This window comes from Bufo gargarizans, chromosome 2 (assembly GCF_014858855.1).
Source record: "Bufo gargarizans isolate SCDJY-AF-19 chromosome 2, ASM1485885v1, whole genome shotgun sequence".
Taxonomy (NCBI): domain Eukaryota; kingdom Metazoa; phylum Chordata; class Amphibia; order Anura; family Bufonidae; genus Bufo; species Bufo gargarizans.
Genome location: NC_058081.1, coordinates 302,018,542 through 302,041,459, shown reverse-complemented (window position 1 = coordinate 302,041,459; position 22,918 = coordinate 302,018,542). Strand labels below are relative to the sequence as shown.

The 22,918-nt window shown below is 42.4% G+C and overlaps 1 protein-coding gene across 1 annotated transcript in view; it reads left to right on the top strand.

The window, feature by feature from the left end:
* Positions 1-22,918, top strand: part of TRHDE (thyrotropin releasing hormone degrading enzyme) — a 1,265,007-nt gene that overhangs the window by 536,000 nt on the left and 706,089 nt on the right. The window contains exon 4 of the mRNA XM_044280434.1: positions 11,925-12,079. Coding sequence (XP_044136369.1) covers positions 11,925-12,079 — 155 coding nt within the window. The remainder of the gene's footprint in view (positions 1-11,924; positions 12,080-22,918) is intronic.

Here is a 22,918-nt window from a genome sequence, read left to right as displayed (position 1 = left end):
ATTTTGCTGTGAATTATGGCGGGTACTGGGACCTGAGGTAGTTGGTACACTAGGACGTGTGGCTGTGGCAGAACGGCCACGTCCTCTCCCAGCACCAGAGGGTCCACTAACACCACCACGACCATGTCCGCGTCCGCATCCCTTACTAGATGTTTTCCTCATCGTTACCGTTCACCACAATAAGAAAAATATTATTTGGCCCAATGTATTGAATTCAAATTCAGGCCTTTTTTTACAGACACCTAACACTATCTGTCTATCTATTTAGGTACCGTATTACACTAATAAAGGCACAGCAGTAACGACAGATTTAGCTGAATATAAATTTGAGGCCTGAATATAAAGTTGGGAATTGTATTTCAACCCAGAACAAAAACTGTGCTTTGACGGACCCAAAATAACTTGACCAGCCTCAGCAATAACCACAGATTAAGATGAATATAAATTTGAGGCCTATTATTTAGGCTCTGGGTGACAGGTATATGTTTACACACAGAATTAGACTTGGAATTGCACAGTAGCGTGTGTGTGAAGTTATTGAGAATGACCCTATCTGCACCTTGAATCTAATATACCCTTTTAGGGATAGATTTAAAGTAGGCCTGATACAGCAGAAACTACTAATTTAGAGAATTGCTAAGTTGGGAATTGTATTTCAACCCAGAACAAAAACTGTGCTTTGACAGACCTAAAATAACTTGACCAGCCTCTGCAATAACCACAGATTTAGATGAATATAAATTTGAGGCCTATTATTTAGGCGCTGGGTGACAGGTATACGTTTACAGACAGAATTAGACTTGGAAATGCACAGTAGCATGTGTGTGAAGTTATTGAGAATGACCCTATCAGCACCTTGAATCTAATATACCCTTTTAGGGATAGATTTAAAGTAGGCCTGCCACATTTAGAGCATCGTCCTTAATTGTGAGCAGCGATCGTTTGAGTAGACACAGCAGTGGGATGGTTACACTGATAATAGCGTTATCACCACTAACCATCTTTGTGGATTGATCACATTTTTTAAAAACCTTACAGAGGTCTGACATCAAGCCCACTCCTCGCTTGTGAATAGTGGCAGTTGACTCGAAAGGCGACGACCATGTTGCAGCTGGTATTCCACAACTGCCCTCTGCTGCTCACAAAGCCTGGCCAACATGTGGAACGTAGAGTTACAGTGCGTGCTCACATCGCACAACAGTCGGTGATCTGGAAGCCGCAATCTCTGCTGCAGCGTTGACAGACCGACTGAAGCTGTGGATGACTTGCGGAAATGGGCACACACCTGGCACGCCTTCACTAGTAGCTCTGGCAAATTGGGGTAGGTTTTGAAAAACCGCTGAACCACTAAGTTTAAAACATGGGCTAAGCATGGGATGTGTGTCAGGTTGCCGAGCTTCAAAGCCACCACCAAGTTACGTCCATTGTCAGACACATCCATGCCTGGTTGTTGGTTGAGTTGCGAGAGCCAAAGCTCAGTCTGGTCCCTTATACCCTCCAACAGCTCTGCGTTGGTGTGCTGTTTTTCCCCTAAACAGATCAACTTCAGCATGGCCTGTTGACGCTTGCCCATAGCAGTGCTGCACTGCTTCCGACTAAAGGCTGACTGCTGCTGAAGGTAGAAGTGGAGGAGGAGGCGGTGGAGGAGAAGAAGTGGTGCTTGGAGCCAATAATATAGCTGCTGACGGAGACCCTGATGGACGTAGGTCCCGCAGTCCTGGGTGTGGGTAGCACCTGTGCCATCCCAGGGTACGACTGACTCCCGGCCTCCACAATATTCACCCAGTGTGCGGTCAGGGAAATGTAGCATCCCTGGCCACCAGCACTTGTCCATGTCTCCCTCTTTAAGTGTACCTTCCCAGTAACTGCGTTGGTCAGGGCACGGCACACCATGCAAAATAGTGGCGGCTGGGGACTGCATACCGAGGGATGGCCGTCGACATCAGGCTATGGAAGGCCTCAGTGTCCACAAGCCTAAATGGAAACATTTCAAGGGCCAGTAATTTAGAAAGTTGCGCATTTAGTGCTATGGCCTGTGGGTGGGTGGGTGGATATTTGCGCTTGCGTTCAAATGACGGTGTTATGGACATTTGGACACTGTGCTGAGACAGGGAAGTGGATGTTATTGCTGATGGTTCATGCAAAGGTCCAGGTGCAGGGCGAGAGGCATCCGGACCTGCGCTTTCGACAGGGGATTGGCCAGCAGTGCGTAACACACGGGAAGAGGATACAGTGGTGTGACCCGCAGACCTAGATTGTGGACCCAGGCGTTTGTCCCACTTGTTAGGGTGCTTGGATGCCATGTGGCGGATCATGCTGATGGTGAGGTTGCTAGTGTTCACGCCCCGTCTAATTTTGGTACGGCACAGGTTGCAAACTGCCACTCTTTTGTGTTCTGCACTTTCCTCCAAAAAGCGCCATACTGCAGAACACCTACCCCTTGGCAAGGTAGATTTATGCATGGGGGAGCTCAGTTTAATAGTTGCGGGCCTGTTTGATATGAACCAACTTCTCCCTTTTGCAACCCCACTGCCTCTTACAGCCTGTTGCGGTGCTGCGGATCCATCCCCCTCTGTACTGCTGTTCTCGCTCAGATTTTCACCTTTCCATGTTGGGTCAGTGACCTCATTGTCAACCACCTCCTCTTCTACTTCCTGCTCATCCTCCTGACTTGACCTAATCACAACCTTAGTGATTGGTAAATGTGTCTCATCATCATCCTCCTTGTGAACAAATAATTGCCGTTCACCACCGTCATCTTCTTGAGACTGTGAAGGCTCAAGAGGTTGGGAATCGGGGCACAATATCTCAGGTCCCTCTTCAAGCGAGCTAGGTGCGAGGGCCAAATGTAATAGTGGGGCTGGATAGAGCTCCTCGGAATATCCGAGTGTGACATCACTTGTTTGGCAAGCCTCTCCATGGTGGGAGGAAGGATGATCAGAAAAATAATTTGGTTGACCAGACTCTTGGCTACAGAGACTGGACTTGGTGTTAAAGAGGGTGGTGCTTAACCGACTGGAAGCAATATCTTCAGCAATCCAACCGAACAACTGTTTGCACTGGTCCGACTTGGACAGTGTTGTCCTGTGCCGCCCAGCTAAGTTGGACATGAAGCTTCGGTACAGTGGATGTTATTTTTTATTTTTCTGGTGCACTGGCAGCAGGCACAGTTTCATTGCGCCCAGGGCCACTACCTTTGTGTGCACCATCAGCATCACGTCCACTTCCCCGTCCCTTAGTGCTCGCCTTCTTCATATTAACGGTTTTGTCACTAGATGTGGCGCAGATTGTTTTACAGTCGGCTAAAGACACAGTTTTCTGATGCAGGCCAGTATATGTCACAGAAACACACAGAATATGGACACTAGATTAGGCCCAGATTATTGGAATTTGCCCTAAAGAAGCAGTTTTTGGATGCAGGATAGTAAATGTCACAGAAACACACAGAATAAGGGCACTAGATTAGGCCCACATTTTTGCAATTTGCCCTAAAGAAACTGTTTTTTGATGCAGGACAGTATAGGTCACAGAAGCACACAGAATATGGACACTAAATTAGGCCCCGATTTTTGGAATTTGCCCTAAATAAACAGTTGTTGGATCAAGGACAATATATGTCACAGAAACACACAGAATATGGACACTATTTTAGGCCCAGATTATTGGAATCTGGGGTACAGACACTGTTTTTTGATGTAGTTTATATTTATATTTATATTTTTCCCTATATATGGCCCTGACAACCACACAATGTTTTAAAGCGCAGAACACACAATTCACAGATAACACCGTTGACCGCAAAAATGTGGATAGATTATGGGAGAAAAATTGTTTTCTGTATTATAATTTTTTACCCTATAGCTAGGCCTGACAACGACACAATGAATTAAAGCGCAGATCACACAATTCACAGATTGCACCATTGACAACAAAAATGTGGATAGATTATGGGGAAAAATTGTGTTTTCTGTATTATAATTTTTTCCCTATGTCTGGCCCTGATAACCACACAATGTATTGAAGTGCAGATGACACAATTCACGGATTGCACCGTTGACAGCAAAACTGTGGATAGATTATGGGAAATAAAATAGTGTTTTCTGCATTATAATTTGTATTATATATACTCATATATATATTATATATACTTATATATACTCTACAAATAAAGAACAGCTTATATCCAGATTCAGCCATGAACCTAGAAAACCCCTTTAATGTTATTCTGTTGGTCAGTATGATAACAGTGGTACCACATTTGTATTGTTTTTGTTGTGTTTTAGTGCTTAAAAAAAACTTAGAAAAAACGTTTTTTTCTTTTCATTACCATATTTTAAACCCCATACCTTTTTGTACTTACATCTATAGAGCTGTTTGAGGCATCATTTTTATGGTCAGTCTGTAGTTTTTATTAATGCCATTTTGGGGTGTGTATAACTTTTAGATCACTTTGTTTTTCAATTTTTTGGTGACTTGGAGTGACCAAAAACAGCAAATAGGCCATTTTATTTTATTTTTTCCAGTTACACTGTTCACTAGACTGGATAAATACTTTTATATATTATAATAATATGGGTCAATGATCTTTATTTTTTATTGTTTGTTTATTTTTATAAAAAAGAGCAAAGGGTAATTTTTATTGATATTTAAAAAAATATATTTTCTTAAGTTTTACATTTATTTTCGGTTCCCCTACAAAAACTTTAATATGCAATCACCTGATCGCTTCTCCCATAGACATTATTGATTTACCACTGTAGCCTATGGAAGATTTATTATTTGCTATGGTGCCCAGCAGGGCTTTAGAGGACCTTAGCTATGAGAGGCCTTGAAGCCATAATTGTAGCATCTGAGGTGTTACAAGTCTATGATTAGTGTTATCACTAATCACAGACTCTTCCACTAGGTGTCGCTTGGGGCCTCCTGAATGAAACAACAGGCACCCGGAGACTTTGGCATCCAATCAGTCAACATCTTTAAAAGGTAGATCTTAGGAAATGGTTAAAGTTAACTGGTATCGTGCTGTTATTGTGAATTAATCCCTTTCCTGCTATGACTGTGACAGAAAGGAGTTAATTCACTTTTTATTTGTGGAAAAAAGAGAAAAAGTAAAATAAAAAATTTATAGCTATAGTTTTTATTTTTAGCAATCGTATATCAGGCTACATAAACACATACATACACACATTTTCCCCTTCTTTATTTCATTAACAATACAATAACAATTATAGTTATTAATCTAAGCAATAGCATAGTGGACTTTCTGTGTGTACATTTTTTTTCCATTTTTTCTTTGATTATATATTTTTTTAAATTAAGGTATTTTAAAGCTATTTTTTGTATTTATAGTATATTATTTAGTATATCATTTTTTGTGTTTAAAATATACCAAGACAAATATATATTTTTTCATTTATGAAAAATTTAAATAAAAAAGACAAATGCCTAAAGTGTCCAAATGTCCCCAAATGAATACCTTAGGAGTCAATATAAAAACAAATTGTAACTTTGAAAGTATTTGTAATGTTTTTTTTTACTGTACAACATATATTATGGAAGTATGGGGATATAGAACCAGCAATAGAAAAATAGGCTAACAAAATCTAAATGCACTCCTGTCCTTTGAAGTCTTGTGGTGAGTCCAATAAGCAGATAAATTAAACAAGTAGCATCCGTTTTCATTGTACAAACATACAGTAACAGTTTTACAATTGTTTTCTCTTGAAATTTTTTGCAACAGAAAAAAATTATAAGAAAAGAAATATAAATATATAAATACATTTTATAATGTCATCTTATGGCATAACAAAGATATAATGTGTCCTGAGAAAAATAATATCAAATATTGTATTAAATATTTGAAGTTAGATGGGCCCTTGCTAAAACTAAAAAAAAATGGCCCAGTAAGGAAGGGGGATAAATAATGAAGTGTTTAACTGAGCAAAAAAAATGGTATGACTTCTACACTGACAATGATACAGTTGTGTTCAAAATTATTCAACCCCCAATGCTGTAAAGGGTTTTTCAGGGAATTTAGTGTACATTTGTAATTGTGTTCAGAAGGAAATCTTACAAGGACTTTTTAAAGAACCAAATGCAACTAAAATTACATCAATTGTTTTTGTAATACAGTATTAAATGTTTTTTTTGCGATTTCTTCATTGACACAATTATTCAACCCCTAAAGACTACCACTCAGCTCCTTCTAGACATTTACTGGTGTGTTTACAAACATGGTGAAGTCAAGAGAATGGTCCAGGAAGACAAGAGAAGAGGTGATTTCTCTTCACAGGAAGGGCAATGGCTATAAGAAGATTGCAAAGATGTTAAACATACCAATAGACACCATAGGAAGCATCATTCGCAAATTTAAGGCAAAGGGCACTGTTGAAACGCTACCTTGTCGTGGCAGAAAGAAGATGCTGATTTCGACTGCTGTGCGCTACCTGAAGCGCAAGGTGGAGAAAAGTCCCCGTGTGACTGCTGAGGAACTGAAAAAAGATTTGTCAGATGTGGGTACTGAAGTTTCAGCTCAGACAATAAGGCGCACACTGCGTAATGAAGGCCTCCATGCCAGAACTCCCAGGCGCACCCCCTTGCTGTCTCCAAAGAATAAGAAGAGTCGACTGCAGTATGCCAAAAGTCATGTGGACAAACCACAAAAGTTTTGGGATAGTGTTCTGTGGACCAATGAAACAAAATTAGAACTGTTTGGGCCCATGGATCAACGCTATGTTTTGAGGAGGAAGAACAAGGCCTATGAAGAAAAGAACACCTTGCCTACTGTGAAGCATGGCGGGGGGTCAATCATGCTTTGGGGCTGTTTTGCTTCTACAGGTACAGGGAAGCTTCAGCGTGTGCAAGGTACCATGAATTCTCTTCAGTACCAGGAGATATTGGATGAAAATGTGATGCAGTCCGTCACAAACCTGAGGCTTGGGAGACGTTGGACCTTTCAAATAGGACAATGATCCCAAGCATACCTCCAATCCACTAGAGCATGGTTGCAGATTAAAGGCTGGAACATTTTGAAGTGGCCATCGCAGTCACCAGACTTAAATACGATTGAGAACCTCTGGTGGGACTTAAAGCAGTTGCAGCGCGCAAGCCTAAGAATGTGACTGAACTGGAGGCTTTTGCCCATGAAGAATGGGCGAAGGTACCCGTAGATCGCTGCAAGACACTTGTGTCAAGCTATGCTTCACGTTTAAAAGCTGTTATAACTGGAAAAGGATGTTGTACTAAGTACTAAGATTGAATGTCACTTGGGGGTTGAATAAAACTGATAATGATGTGAGCACAGAAAAGACATTTGTGGTTATTTCATTATAAATGTTATGTTATATTTGTCTGACTTTCAAGTGCCTCTTTGATTTAATTGCAAACAAGATGACTGAAATGATCAAAATCAATGTCAAACTGGCCAAAACACTAAATTTCAGTGGGGGTTGAATAATTTTGAACACAACTGTACATATGGAAATCAAACTGATAATAGACAAATAGGATCTTGGGTTGGGACACTGTATGTTTAAGGCTAACATTGCTCCAGTGGGGAATTATTCAAGTTGTACTTTCTTATTGCACATGGGAGATGATATCAACTTTAGTTTATCAGTGTTTTTTTTTTGTTTGTTTTTTATCAAGATTATTTAACATAGTGCTTAGAAAAAGTGTAGACAATGTTCTTGAATTATATTTTCATTTTTAAACTAGTTGCAATTACAATATTTTCCATCCTGATTGTTTTTTGCCCACTTTAAGTATTTCTCTTGGGACCTGTAAAATTCGCAAGACATACAGCAGCTGCTGTTTATATCAAAAGCTCCATGAAATCAATCCATTGTTTATGCCTTTTAATGTTAGGTAATACATTTTTTTCTGTAATGAGGAACAATAAAAATGCACCAATAGCCTCCTTTGTATCACTAATATGTCTTTTTGATGTGCAACTTAAAATTCTACTTGAGATGATGAAGTATTGGGCTTTGGTTGCTTTTGAGCACATATATATTTATATGTATATAACTTTCTTGACATTTATTACATGCTCTAGCATATCACAATGAATGTATTGAATTAAGGATGCTATATAACATATATACAGAATGGATTACATGAATGGTACTTATAAATCCACACAATGTGTTTCATTGTCTAGTCTGCATATTTAAATTACCTAAGTGATTTGGATTATACTAGTCCATTACTCATCCCTATGAATGCATAATTCTTTATCTTGCACCAAGTAAAATATGATGTAGAAAAGAAATAAAGAACAATATTCTCCTTTCCTAATGTTTTACTTAAATAAAGTAAAGTATAAATGAAGGTTATTTTCTATTTTTATATAAAAAGATAGTATTTATTTTTGTCATATTTATGCTATTTTTTTTTAGCTAACATTATAGCAGATGCCATAAACAGCAAGTCAATATTCTTAGTAGTTCTGTAGGATATTCAATTCAAATTCCCTCGATAGAGCTTTCTTGAAATAAAAAATGATTGGAAAAAGAAAAAGTATAGTTTTCAAATGTATTACTTTCTAAGAAAGTTTACTATCATAATCCATGTGTCCAGTGTTCTTCTCTGAAGATCCTGTTATGTCTCCAGTAGCAGAAGATAACTTTGAATGTAGCAGACTAACAGTGTTCCCAAAATATCATCCCTGGTTACCAGTTTATTTACTTTTTAAACATATTTTATGGAAAATACTATATATTTGTAGGACAAAATAAATAAATAAAAATCTAAAAAGTAAGGAAAGAGGTAAAAGACCAATGAACCAGAATAGGCATAGACTTTTAAGTTATATATTTAGTTAGATATTTCATACTAAAACTTAATAAAACATAATATACCTTTTAGTTATATATTTAATAATAAAATGTCTGGAAAATGGAAGATTGGAAAATAAAAGACCCAGGCTTGTCACCGGAGAGTCAAAATGTGGGTAATAGCAGAAGTAGCAGCATCATCCATCTGGCCAGTAGTAGTGGTAATAAAACACAATTCTCCCTGGGTTCTGAAAGGCACCACATTAGTATTGAGAACAAAGAATGATGATGATGAGAATATGGACCAAAAGTCTCACTACTCTCACTAACAACAGGATGTTGTGCAGGTTATACAGTGGGGCAACAAAGTACTTAGTCAGCCACCAATTGTGCAAGCTCTCCCACTTAAAAAGATGAGAGAGGCCTGTAGGTTCAGGTGGAGGTATGTGACCAAATGCATAGCTATGTTGGTGGTAAGGGTTGTAGTAGCATTTGTAGCCACAGTAGCAGCAGTGGTAGCAACAGTGTCATTCAGGGTAAACAGAGCAGGGAATTGGGAGGGGGGTACAAGGACCATACAATGACATATTACAGTTGGATGAAAGTGGCATGGAAGGTGAGGATGATAATGATGATTGAGTGTTGGACAAGACCTGGGAGCCACATTTGGTTGCTGAGGTGGATGTAACATCAGAGGAAGAGGTTAGTGGCTTTGTCTGTAACAATAAAGAGCAGAGGCATCGTATAGCTCAAATAGGCCAATATTTCTATATCAAAAATCATTTTTTTAATTTGTCTTATCTAACACTATTGTATACTCTAAAACACTGACTTTTGAGTTTTCATTAGCTATAAGCCATAATCATCAGCATTAAAATAAACACTTGAAATAAACCAATCTATGTGTAATAATAAATATATATATATATATATATATATATATAATGCAGCACTCCTTGGATAAAAAAGTGAAAAAATGTGGTATTTATTCAACAAATGTTGATACAGGCAACGTTTCAGCTCTTTCACAGAGCCATTATCAAGCCAAGTGGTTTGGCATGATAATGGCTCTGTGAGAGAGCTGAAACGTTGCCTGTATCAACATTTTCACTTTTTTATCCAAGGAGTGCTGCGTTACATTTATCTGGATTGTGTTTGGACCCCAGGACCAAGGGGATAATGCTGGCACCTGAACTGCTTAAAGCTAGAAGTGCTGCCCTGTGATTTTCTGGATATATATATATATATATATATATATATATATATATATATATATATAATATGTATCTATATAATACTAACATAATAATTAATCCCATCAAATTCATTTAAAACTACATTCCAAAATGTGTCATATTATTATGTAACAGTGTGGAATTGTAAAATGTTGCTTAACAGTTAGGCAGTAATCTTTTTAAATGAGATCGCTACAGTCTCTTCATATAGATGGGATAAAAAATTTAGCATAAATTAGAATAAGTATGTAGAATCATATTCTTCTACAACATAGTATTTTAATTTTCTGATAGAGAGAGAATTTTGAAAATGCACTAAACTTTTAAGTATTCACCTTTGCAATAAAAGCCTAATAAATGCATCACAGCATCTCTAAATGTGAAAGGATTTATTACACTATATGCTTTTATTGTCCGTAGCACTCCGTAGAAATCCAATTGTAGGCACTGAGCACTGAGATGTTTTACTGGGTATTTATTAGGGACAAGAACCTCAAATATAGTGTTCTTAATAGAAAAAAAATTAAGACATTTTATGTAACAGTCTTAATGCAGTTTAGGTAAATGTGTTATATCTTAAAGTGATAAAAGTGAGGAAATAGCTGTGTAGTTACAGTGATTGTTGGCAAACAGGAGACAGATAGATGGAGATACAAAAATTTCAACTGCCCATAAGATGCCCCTAGGTTTAGAGGTGGAAAATAAGAAAAAAGTAATTTTTATCAGACTTCAGACTAGACTTCCAATAAAACCCTCAATTGTAATTAGACTTTAGATCAGAACCTTTAATATCAATCAGACCTCAGCTCAGAGCCTCAAGCAAAACCCCAATGTTAATTAGATCCTCAATCAGACCCTTAATCAGACCTCAGGTCAGACCTCAATGTTAATTAGATCCCAGCTTAGACCCTCAATGTTAGTGAGACTCCCAATCAGATCTCATATAAGTCCCCCAATGTTAATCAGACCCCAGCTCAGACACCCGATCAGACTTTAGATCAGATTCCCAATTTTAATCAGAACCCCAATCATACATAAGATCAGACCCACTAGAGTTAATTGGACTCTAACTTAATCCTCCAATCAGACCTCAGATCAGACCCCCAATGTAATCAGATCCCCTATCAGACCTCAGATCAGACTCCCAATGTTAATTAGACCCCAGCTCAGTCCCCCAATCTTAATCAGACCTCATATCAGAACTCAGAACAAAAATCAACTCACCTGTCCTGTTCTGGCCACCATTGCCACTCTGGCCGCTCTGTGCTATGACGTGATGTTGCATAGCGTCAGGTCACAAAGAATGCCTGTAACCTGACACTATGTGTAGGTTACAAGAAATATTTTACAAATTTGACATAATAAATGTGCACCTAAAGTATATGTTAAATTAGAATAGACCTTAACTAGCTGATTGCTGGGGGTTTTGCAGTGATCAGAAAAAAAAATTCTGTCACTGCGGTGGGGCGGACTGAACGCAAGTGTGCGCACAAGATCAGGCCTGATCGGGCGAACATTGCGTTTTTTGTAGAGCCTATAGAACATGTCCTATTCTTGTCCGCAATTGTGGACAAGAAAATACATTTTCTATATATTTCTGGCAATGTGCGGATCCGCAAAATGCGGAAAGCACATTGCCGATGTCCGTGTTTTGGTAGGGTTGTATTTCACAGTAGGCACAGTAGGATAATGTCTATAAGAAGCAGTCTTATTTTGCAAAGGATGTATGTCAAACAAGTTTTCTTCACTTAGAATTTGTTGGGATGAAATCTATAGGTGAATAGTCTATTATTCTTTCTAAAACTGAAAAACCTGTTCTACTTAATATATGTGGGCATTAGGCTCTGAGTATTGTGTGCTTATGCTTGATAAAATTGTCTTTGCAAAAACATGTTCATTTTTATAATTGTAGATTTGTTAGCTGTACCAAAACACCCTTATGCTGCAATGGAAAATTGGGGATTAAGTGTATTTGTGGAGCAAAGAATTCTTCTTGACCAAAGCATTTCTTCAATTTCATACTTATTGGATGTCACCATGGTCATTGTACATGAAATCTGTCACCAGGTAAGCAAATTAAATTATGAAAATGTTGTATAATAGGTTTGCACTTGTAGGCATTGTTTTCTTATAATTAAATCAAAAATAAAAACTCTTAAAAACCTCATCTTAAAATCTTCTGACATTACTGGTTTAAACTGTTTACTCTTTTTATGTCATAATTACAGTGTATACCGCCAGTTTTTTGACGGCATAAAATTATACTACTGTCTTTAATTATGCACATATTTTATTGTATTTATACCCTAAAATGTAAGGTGCATTCCCATATGACTTGGATATGCCATCAATGTTAGGTGTCAGTCCAACCTCTAGGACCCATTCCTACTGTATATCCAGAATGGGAGGGCAGTCGTGCATGCACGTCCACCATGTTCTATAGTAAATGCCCCTAGAATATGGAAAGCCTCAATATAAAGATATAGCCACCAAAAACACATTATAGTAATATAAGAAATTGCATTTTAAAGTGTCCATGCAAATTGCATTAAAGTGACCATCTGTTCACTGCTATGAGTCTTTTGGGCACTTGGCTAATTTCAGGAGTTGCATAGCGATGATTGGAGAGCAAGTTGTACATCTGCAGTGTGTGGTTTCCTCATTTCTAGAGCCCTGTTTTGGAGATGGGAGCAATTCCCAGAGGTGGGACCGGCACTTATTTGACATCGACAGCATAGATTAGCAAATTGCTATCAATGTCACAGTTGGAAATACCCCTATTAAATAGTTGTGTCTGCTATAGAGCAAGATCTGCTCCACTAATGCAGCCTTTTCTATTTATTAGAAAAAGCAGAATGCAAATCATGGCTATTCATCAATAGAGATGTTGCGAACATAAAATTTTCCATTGGCGAACGCAAATTTTCGCAAATGTTTGCGAAAATTAGACTTTAATGGGCAGGCGAATTTTAAAACCCACAGGGACTCCTTCAGGCCACAATAGTGATGGAAAAGTTGTTTCAAGGGGACTAAAACCTGGACTGTGGCATGCCGGAGGGTGATCCATGGCAAAACTCTCATGGAAAATTATGCAGTTGACGCAGAGTCAGGTTTTAATCCATAAAGGGCATAAATCACCTAAAATTCCTAAATTGTTTGGAATAATGTGCTTTAAAACATCCAGTGTGTGTATACGATCAGGTATGATGTTGTATCGATCAGGTAGTGCAAGGGTTACGCCTGCTTCACAGTGACAGACCAAACTCTGACAGACCAAACTACCCATTTAACGCACCGCAAACAACTGCAAACAGTCCATTTGCAAAACCGCAAACTCCCCATTTGCACAAGGTTGGATACCAAGCTAGCCATGTCCCGTTCCTTGTCCTCACTGACGTCATTGAAAATCTCTTCCTCCACCCAGCCACATACAACACCAAGGGCCCCCGAAAGGTGACAACAAGGCCCCTTGGACGCCTGCTGTGGTTGGTCTTCCACCTCCTCAAAGCCACCTTCCTCCTCTGACTCCTCTTCTTCAGACTCCTCTCTCTGGGTTGCCACAGGTACAGCAATCGACCAACGACAAGGCTGCTTCTGGTAGTGATGGTGACCACAACTCTTCCTCTTCATGCTCATCTACGGCCTGATCCAGCACTCTTCGCAGGGCACGTTCCAGAAAAACGCATATGGGATGAGGTCGATGATGTTGCCTTGGGTTTGACTGACCAGGTTTGTCACCTCCGCAAAAGGACGCATGAGCCTACAGCCATTGTGCATGAGCGTTCAGTAACGCGGCCAAAAAATACCCAGCTCCACAGAGGCTGTCCTCTTTTTTTTTTCATAAAAAAAAATCAGTTCTTACCAGTTTAATCTCTGTTTTTTCCCCGATCAGGGGCCGGTGTATGGAATAGATTTTAGGAACCGGGAGATGGAAAAAGATGCTTGGTCGTTCCTCTTACTTCCAATTTGGGGCAATGCACGTGCGCCGTGCAATGTACTGTGCAATCCCAATATGAGTGGTATGTTAAGTAGTACTATTCCTATCAGTTTAATCCCTGTTACGTCCCCTATCAGGGGACGTGTATGGAATAGATTTTAGGAACCGGGAGATGGAAAAAGATGCTTGGTTGGTCCTGCTACTTCCAATTTGGGGCACTGTGCTTACACCTTGCAATGTGCTGTGCCACCAGATATGAGTGGTGTGTTAAGTAGTACTATTTCTATCAGTTTAATCCCTGTTACGTCCCCTATCAGGGGCCGGTCTATGGAATAGATTTTAGGAACCGGGAGATGGAAAAAGATGCTTGGTTGGTCCTCCTACTTCCAATTTGGGGCACAGCGCATGTGCCGTGCAATGTACTGTGCCACCAGATATGAGTGGTGTGTTAAGTAGTACTATTCTTATCAGTTTAATCCCTGTTACGTCCCCTATCAGGGGACATGTATGGAATAGATTTTAGACAGCCGCAAAGAGTTGTCAATAGTTGACACACTCATTACATAAATTTTATTCCTCTATGCCTCAATCTTGGTGTAGTGATGACTGCGCTCGTGCGCACGTTTGGGAGATTGCAGGCAATGGTTTTTTTTCAAAGCCTATGGTCATGCTGAGGTAGTTCAGTGACAGTTAAGTGACCCAGAAAACAATTATTCTGCAGTGTGGGCCCATTGTTGACCTAGTAGGCTTTAATTATCACCTTAGATGATCACAAAGAAAATTAATGTTTTTTCTATGCAAAATTTTCCAGCCAATCGCATTTGGTCTGTTCACAATGAAGCAACGACCTTATCATCTGGGGTGTGCCAACATTGCCATTGCCAACACACTCATAGAGGTGGTTGCTTCATTGTGATACGCAAGCCCCTTCACCACAACAAGGTAACGATCACAAAGGGGAACTGACACATGTATGTGCCTTTTTTTTGGTTTTGTTTTTGCAGCCACGGTGTAGCACCAGAGGCCAGAAAAATTAGGCATGTACACGTGCCTGAAAAATTAGGTATTGTTGCAGCCGCTGCTGTAGCAGCAGCCAGAAAAATTGGTGTTTTCCAGGCAGAAAGTGCACTAAAACATTGCGGCTTGAACCCTAGTTGGTGGCGGAGAAGTCACGCAAGTCATCCGGCATGCAGAGATAAAATACAGCAGCGTGTCGACCATTTTTAGCCCAAGGCAGCTCATCTCATCAGGCCTTTTTTAGTCAAAGGTATTGCCCACTGTCAGTCCCTTCGGTATCCATGCCTCATTCATCTTAATAAAGGTGAAGTAATCTAGACTTTTTTGACCTAGTCGACTTCTCTTCTCAGTGACAATACCTCGTGCTGCACTGAAGGTCCTTTCTGACAGGACACTTGACACCCAGTAGTCAAGGGGTTCATCGCTCCTCAGAATGTCGATATCTGCAGTTAAGGCGAGGTAGTCTGCTACCTGTTGGTCGAGTCGTTCTCTGAGGGTGGACCCCGAAGGGCTGTGGCGATGCGTAGGACTTAAAAAGCTCTGCATGTCCTCCATCAACAACACGTCTGTAAAGTGTCCTGTCCTTGCCGGCGTGGTCGTGGTAGGAGGAGAATTACTTTCACCTCTTCCCCTGTTAGATTGCCTTTGTGCTGTGACATCACGCTTATACGCTGTGTAAAGCATTCTTTTTAATTTATTTTGGAACTGCTGCATCCTTTCCAACTTCCAGTAATTCGGTAACATTTCAGGCACTTTCTGCTTATAAAAGTCCAGCAGTTATATGATAAGGGATAGTATTGGGTTAAACGTACAAAATCAACCTAGTCCAGCAATAAAGTCAACCCTTGAAAAATAAATACTTTAATGAAATTTTAACACGTATGACATGACAAACTCAACTACACTGTTTGAAGGTAGATCCACCAGGGGTTGAGTGAGCTGTTGATGGGTGGGGGAGTAGTGTCCCTACACAAATACCCTAAACTACACCTCAGCCCAGAGACGCCCCCTGATGGTGGGGACTCTCTGTCCTCAAGCCTTAACTACCGCCTCCTATCATTCCCTCGAAAATGACAGGTGGTGGATGCTAGCTACGTAGGTGGACTACCTATTAAAGAGACAAACACACAAACATATAGATAGGAGATACCCTATGTATACAGCCCTGTTGATGTGAGAACACATCAAGAGGTACAAGGTACACCCGAGTAATCTAAAACACACCCAAATAATTAATGTGATAGTTAGGATATTAAGCTGAAAAACCCAGATGCGTTTCCCCCACAATGTGGGATCATCAGGGGGTGATGAAAAAAAGATATATGGATAGTCAAAAAACAAATACATTTGGATAGTCAAAGAGGACGGAGCGCAGGTAAATACACCGAACTCCGTTAAACGGGTTTAGCACACCGTTGTTGATGCCACGGTGTCATTACATGTTATATTGGACCCAGCAATATTATATAAAGGAGGAAGAAACACATACGGTTTGATGACTACTCAGAGAACGGATAAAAATCTCGAGGTGGTCATGGATAGAGGAAGAGCCTCTGTAAAAGAAAAAGACACATGTATATATAGGAAATGCTGAAATGTTAGATGCATTAAAAAGTAAGACCATCACCAATTAAGCACCGTAATCGGAGGGGCACTCACTGTGTCCATAGGGTGCCAGGTCTCCAATTCAGTGCAGTGCACTAGGTGTATGGTAGTACGTCAAATTTAGCTACGATAGTCAGATTGCAACCATATTCATTACCCTGCGGGTCGAATCTCAGACCAGGGGATGCAGTTTAGGTATTATGGCTGTGGAATGAGAGCATATGACCTTGCTAATAGAACCGATGCATAGATCTAGCCTATATACATACAAACATACAACACCCCAACTTTACAGAAGGCTACCTTATGATTCGCCCCTCAATGGAAAAATCCAGACTGATATCGGACAATTGGTTACGATGTGTCTCCTGTATTACAAAGGATACCGGGTTACCAATCATCCATATCCAAAGAATAAAGGTCAGATGCCCAGAGTTTACTTACATCCGGTTTCGGCCGTGTCTGGTCCTCCATAAAGTCTCCTCCTCTGGGTCCAATATTGTGTTTCTCAGTCTAAGCCCCATTTAAATATCCCTCCTGTACTAGTCCCAGATCAAATTTCTGCCTGGCCATGCTGTTGTAACTTCCGCTGGCCGGCGGTGATCCTCGATAGAGGCGTGCGTTCCACTGTGGAGCGCACGCAGAGGTGCCTACTTCCGGTTGGTGAATATCTGCCTATTAATGTACCGTAACGTATATCCGGCCATTGGAACGCACTGCACTTCCGGTCCCTCGTCGTGTGCGCTCCAACTCAGATAAGGGAGGCTGGTGTATCCCGCAAGTGGGCGTTAACCAGTAAAAAGGGTGAATAGTGACATGTAACCGGAGGAGCCGCATTAACCTCTCATGGGACAAAATACAGCCCTAATAAGGAGGGACAGAAAGAAGCCCCCATTTAGGGGTCGGATAGAAGGGAGATAGTACGGAGGGGGAAGGGGAGAACAGCCTGGGGATATAGTGGAGAGCGTCAACTTCACTGATACATGCCAACCCTTCGTGATGAGGGGGGGGGGGCATACTGGTACAAAATGAACCATTTAGTGTCCATTTTATAAGATAATTAAACATTAGGGTGCTTTAGGGCTAAGTTATGGGGACAAAGCTTTCAAGATGGCCTAACATGCTTACGGGACAGGGGGAAAAAAAGGGGGAGGGGAGGAGGGGAAAGAAGGGGCAGGGGTAGGGGCAGGGGTATCCCACTTTTGGGCTAGAAAGGTATGAGGGAAAAGGATATAGTTAAAAATAGATAGGTGGATGGGTCAGGGAAAAGGGAATAGGGCAATGGGAAAACGGAGCGATAGTGACCCCAGCCTACATAATCAAAGAAAACATGAAAATGTTAATCTCTCATTTAGGCCACGGGGGACTGGGAGCAAAGTCTGTGGATCCATTTGCTCTCTTTCTGCAGGATTCTCCTGTCCCAGTCACCCCCGCGGGGAGAGGGAGGTACCAGCTCCAGAGCCATGAATCGGAGAGATGTAGGGTCGCCCCCATGACACTCATTAACATGGGTGGCCACTGGTGTTACCTTCTTTTTAATCGCATCATTAATGTGCTCGAGTATCCTCCTTCTTAATTTTCTCACGGTTTTCCCAACATAGTCCAAAGGGCAGAGGCATTGACAAAGGTATACAACCCCTTTAGAATGACAGTTGATAAAATCTGGGACGGAAAAGGTTTTCCCCGTGGGCGAGCAGGTGATAGTTTTAGCAGTGGACACGTAGTCACATGCCTTGCATCTACTGCATTTAAAAACGCCCACGGGTTTGCGATCTAGCCAAGTGCCCGTTTTCACTGGTGGTGAATAGTGGCTGCAGATGAGACGATCTATAAGAAACAGCAGGATGTTCAGTTACAATCTCTGAAAGATCTGGGTCCATCCGTAAAATCGGCCAGTATTTATCGAGTACATGCCTGACCTCCCGATTAGCGATATCGAAGTCGGCGATGATTCGTGCCGGCTGAGGGCAGTCCACAGACCTGCGTCTAGGGACTAGCAGATCAGTCCGAACGCTTGCCGATGCATGCTTAAATGCATCTCGAAGTACTGGTTGAGGGTAACCCCTGGCCCTACGTCTCTCCTGCAAACTCCTTGCCTCACTGAAGAACGACACCTCGCTCGAACAATTCCTCTTCACCCGGAGGTATTGGCCCCTGGGTATGCCTCGTTTGAGAGGAGTCGGGTGGTGACTACTCCAATGAAGCAAGGAGTTTGTGGCCGTGCTCTTCCTATAGATGTTTGTGGATAGCCTATCCCCTAGTTTGGTGACTCTCACATCTAGAAAGGTGATACTCTCTGAATCAAGTTCGTAAGTGAACTTGAGACCCACCTCGTTTTTATTTAGGTCATAAATAAACCGTTTGAAATCTGCTGGTCCACCCTTCCACACCATGAACACGTCGTCAATGTAGCGCGTCCAAAACTGGATGTTATCGGACCACCAGACGACGTGATCGGGAAAGACAAGGGTGTCCTCCCACCAGCCCAGGAAGAGATTGGCATAAGATGGGGCACATGGGCTGCCCATTGCCGTCCCCCTGAGCTGGTGGTAGAAACGCGCGTTATAGAGGAAACAATTATGTTTCAGGGTGAACTCAAGCAATTTCAGGATGAAGTCATTATGTGAAGCACATTGTACCCCCCTCGTGCGGAGGAAGTACTCAACGGCTCTCAGTCCACATTGAGGTGGGATGGAACTATATAATGATTTGACGTCTATGCTAGCCAACAGGCAGTTTGGGTCGAGATTTAGGGTGTCAATTTTGTTGAGGAAGTCCATCGTGTCCCTCGTGTAGGCCGGGAGGGACACAACGAACTCCACCAACACCCGATCAAGATATACCCCACAGTTCTGGGTTAGGGAATTAATGCCTAAAACTATAGGGCGACCTCTAAGGGGGGCTGTCCCCTTATGTATTTTGGGAAGCCCGTAAAAGGTGGCTATCAGAGGTTTAGCCGGTAACAGAAAGTGGAATTCGGTCGTGCTTATGACTTTGTTGTTTAAGCCGGTTTGTAATATCTGTCTCGGATCTTCTAGAAATAATTGGGTCGGGTTAGTGGGTAGGATCTCGTATCCTTCTTTGTCCTTCAGGAGATCCAGGCACATCCGCATATATAGGTTGCACTCAAGGACAACTAGGTTGCCGCCCTTGTCCGACGGTTTGATGACGATGGTATAGTCTTTTTCAAGTGACCTTAGTGCCTGCATCTCCGTGACGGAGAGATTAAAGGATTTGGGTCTCATTTGTCCTAGTTGTTCAAGCTCGTTCGTGACCATCTGAAGGAAGATGTCAACGTTTTCATAATTGGCCGGGGGCGGCATCATTTTGCTGCTGGACCTCAATGTGGTAAAAGGGCCAGTACCGGGGACATGGTTATGGTCCTTATGGAGGGCAGTTAAATTTTGCAAGTCGCCGAAATCACCTTCGTCAAGACCCCACCTGTTGCACGTCTCCCTATTAGAGATCCTGAAGAACTTGTGCCACTTAAGTCTCCTGAAGAAGAGGTGGAGGTCCTTCGTCCAGGTAAAGAGGCTGAAACTCGTGGTCGGTACAAATGACAGTCCCCTCTTACGGACCCCCACCTCTTCCGGACTGAGACTCCTGGCAGACTTTCTGCTTATACCGAGGATCTAGTAGCGTGGCCACCCAGTACAGGTCGTTCTCCTTCAGCCTTTTTATACGAGGGTCTCTCAACAGGCACAACAGCATGGAAGACCCCATTTGTACAAGGTTGGATGCCGAGCTCCTCATGTCCCGTTCCTCGTCTTCACTGATCTCACTAAAGGTCTGTTCTTCCGCCCAGCCACGTACAACACCACGGGTACCAGATAGGTGATAACGAGCACCCTGGGATGCCTGCTGTGGTTGGTCTTCCTCCTCCTCAAAGCCACATCCCTCCTCTGACTCCTCTTCCTCTTCCTCCTCTTCGTCAGACTCCTCTTCCAGCGTTGCCGCAGGTCCAGCAAGCGATGCTGATAAGGCTGATAAGGCTGTTTCTGGTGGTGATGGTGACCACAACTCTTCCACTTCTACCTCATCTATGGCCTGATCCAGCACTCTTTGCAGGGCACGCTCCAGGAGGAAAACAAATGGGATGATGTCGCTGATGGTGCCTTCAGTGCGACTGACCAGGTTTGTCACCTCCTTAAAAGGACACATGAGCCTACAGGCATTGCGCATGAGCGTCCAGTAACTTGGCAAAAAAATTCCCAGCTCGTTGATGGCTTTTTCTTGTTGCAGCAGGTGGTCGAACATTAGGAGTGTTGAATTCCAATGTGTCGGGCTGTCGCAAATCAAGCGCCTTACTGGCATGTTGTTTCGCCGCTGAATATCTGAAAAGTGCACCATGGCCGTGTAGGAACGCCTGAAATGGCTACTTGAGGACGTCCTTTAAGCCTGGGTACTTGTGCACAAAGCGTTGTACAATCAGATTCAACACATGTGCCATGCACGGCACATGTGTCCACTTGCCCAAGTTCAATGCCGCCAACAAATTGCTTCCGTTGTCACACACCACTTTGCTGATCTCCAGTTGACGGCGTGACACTGTTGTATCCGGGATGTGGAATAGCCCCTAGGGAGCTGGGGGGGGGGGTGCAGTTGATGTGGAGCAAGACGCAGCAGCAGAAGAGGACTCAGCCGAGGAGGTTATCGAAGAGGATGGAGTAAGAGGAGTAGAGGAGGTGGCAGCAGGCCTGCCTGCAAGTCGTGGCGGTGTCACCAACTCCTCTGCAGAGCCACATATATACCTGCCCTGACCGTGCTTTGCAGACCAGGTATCAGTGGTCAGATGGACCCTTGCCCCAACACTGTGTGCCAGACATGCCATGACTTCCTTTTGCACAATAGAGTACAGATTGGGGATTGCCTTTTGTGAAAAGAAATTTCGGCCGTGTACCTTCCACTGCGGTGTCCCAATAGCTACAAATTTTTTGAAGGCCTCAGACTCCACCAGCTTGTATGGTAAAAGCTGGCGGGCTAAGAGTTCCGACAAGCCTGCTGTCAGACGCCGGGCAAGGGGGTGACTCTGTGACATTGGCTTCTTACGCTCAAACATTTCCTTAACAGACACCGGACTGTGGGAAGATGAGCAGGAACTGCTCAAGGCAAGAGACGGAGAGGCGGATGGTTGAGAGGGGGCAAGGAGGACAGCAGTGGTTGACGTGGCTGAAGATGCGGGACCAGGAGGAGGATGGTGGCTTTGAACTTGTGTGCTGCTTGTACTTGTCATCATGTGTTGATCCCATAGGCGTTTGTGATGTGAGATCACGTGCCTTCGCAAAGCAGTTGTACCTAGGTGGGTGTTGGATTTCCCACGACTCAGTTTCTTTTGGCACGGGTTGCAATTGGCATCGTTGTTATCAGAGGCAGACACACACAAAAAATACCACACTGCTAAGCTTTGCAATGACGGCATTCTGGTGGTGGCAACAGCATGCGTTGATTGGCGTGCTGTCTGGCTGACCCCGGGTGCCGATACATACTGTATGACTGTGCCACTAGCTCCTTACTACGACCTCCCCCTGCTTCCAACCCGTCTCCTCCTCCTCTCTGTCTCCCCATCCGAACTTTCCCTCTGTTCTTCTTCTCTTCGAGCGGGCACCCATGTGACATCCACGGACACATCGTCATCATCAACCGCTTCACTTGTATCTGACAACTCAGCAAAGGAAGCAGCAGCGGGTACAACATCATCATCATCACACCGTACGTCCATGTGTGTAATGCTGCCTGACTGAGACATATCCCTGTTATCTACATCCTCTGGCAACAATGGTTGCGCATCACTTATTTTTTCCAACTGATGTGTAAATAACTCCTCTGAAAGATCAAGTGAAGCAGCTGTGGTGCTAGTGTTGGTGCTGGCGGCAGGCGGGCGAGTGGTAACTTGAGAGGTGCCCAAAGCTGAGCTGGAGGAGCATGGTGCGTCAAGGTTCCGAGCGGAAGCTGTAGAAGATTGGGTGTCCTGTGTTAGCCAGTCAACTATGTACTCAGAACTTTTCGAGTTCAGGGTACGTGGCCTCTGAACACTGGGCATTATTTTAGGGCCAAAGGGAATCACAGCACCATGACCACGACGGCCCCTGCGGGGTGGCCTGCCTCTGCCTGTCATTTATTTTTAGATTAGTTTAGTTGTACTATGCATGCAAGCTACTGTGACACCAGATATGAGTGGCACTGGTGACACTGGCAGTGTTTGGCAGAGTAGACGCTGTAGGCCTGACACACACTCTTGCAGTCAACTAACTGCTATTATATTACAGTCAAAATATATATATATTTTTTTTTATGTAATGTACTATGACACCAGATATGAGTGGCACTGGTGACACTGGCAGAAGTTG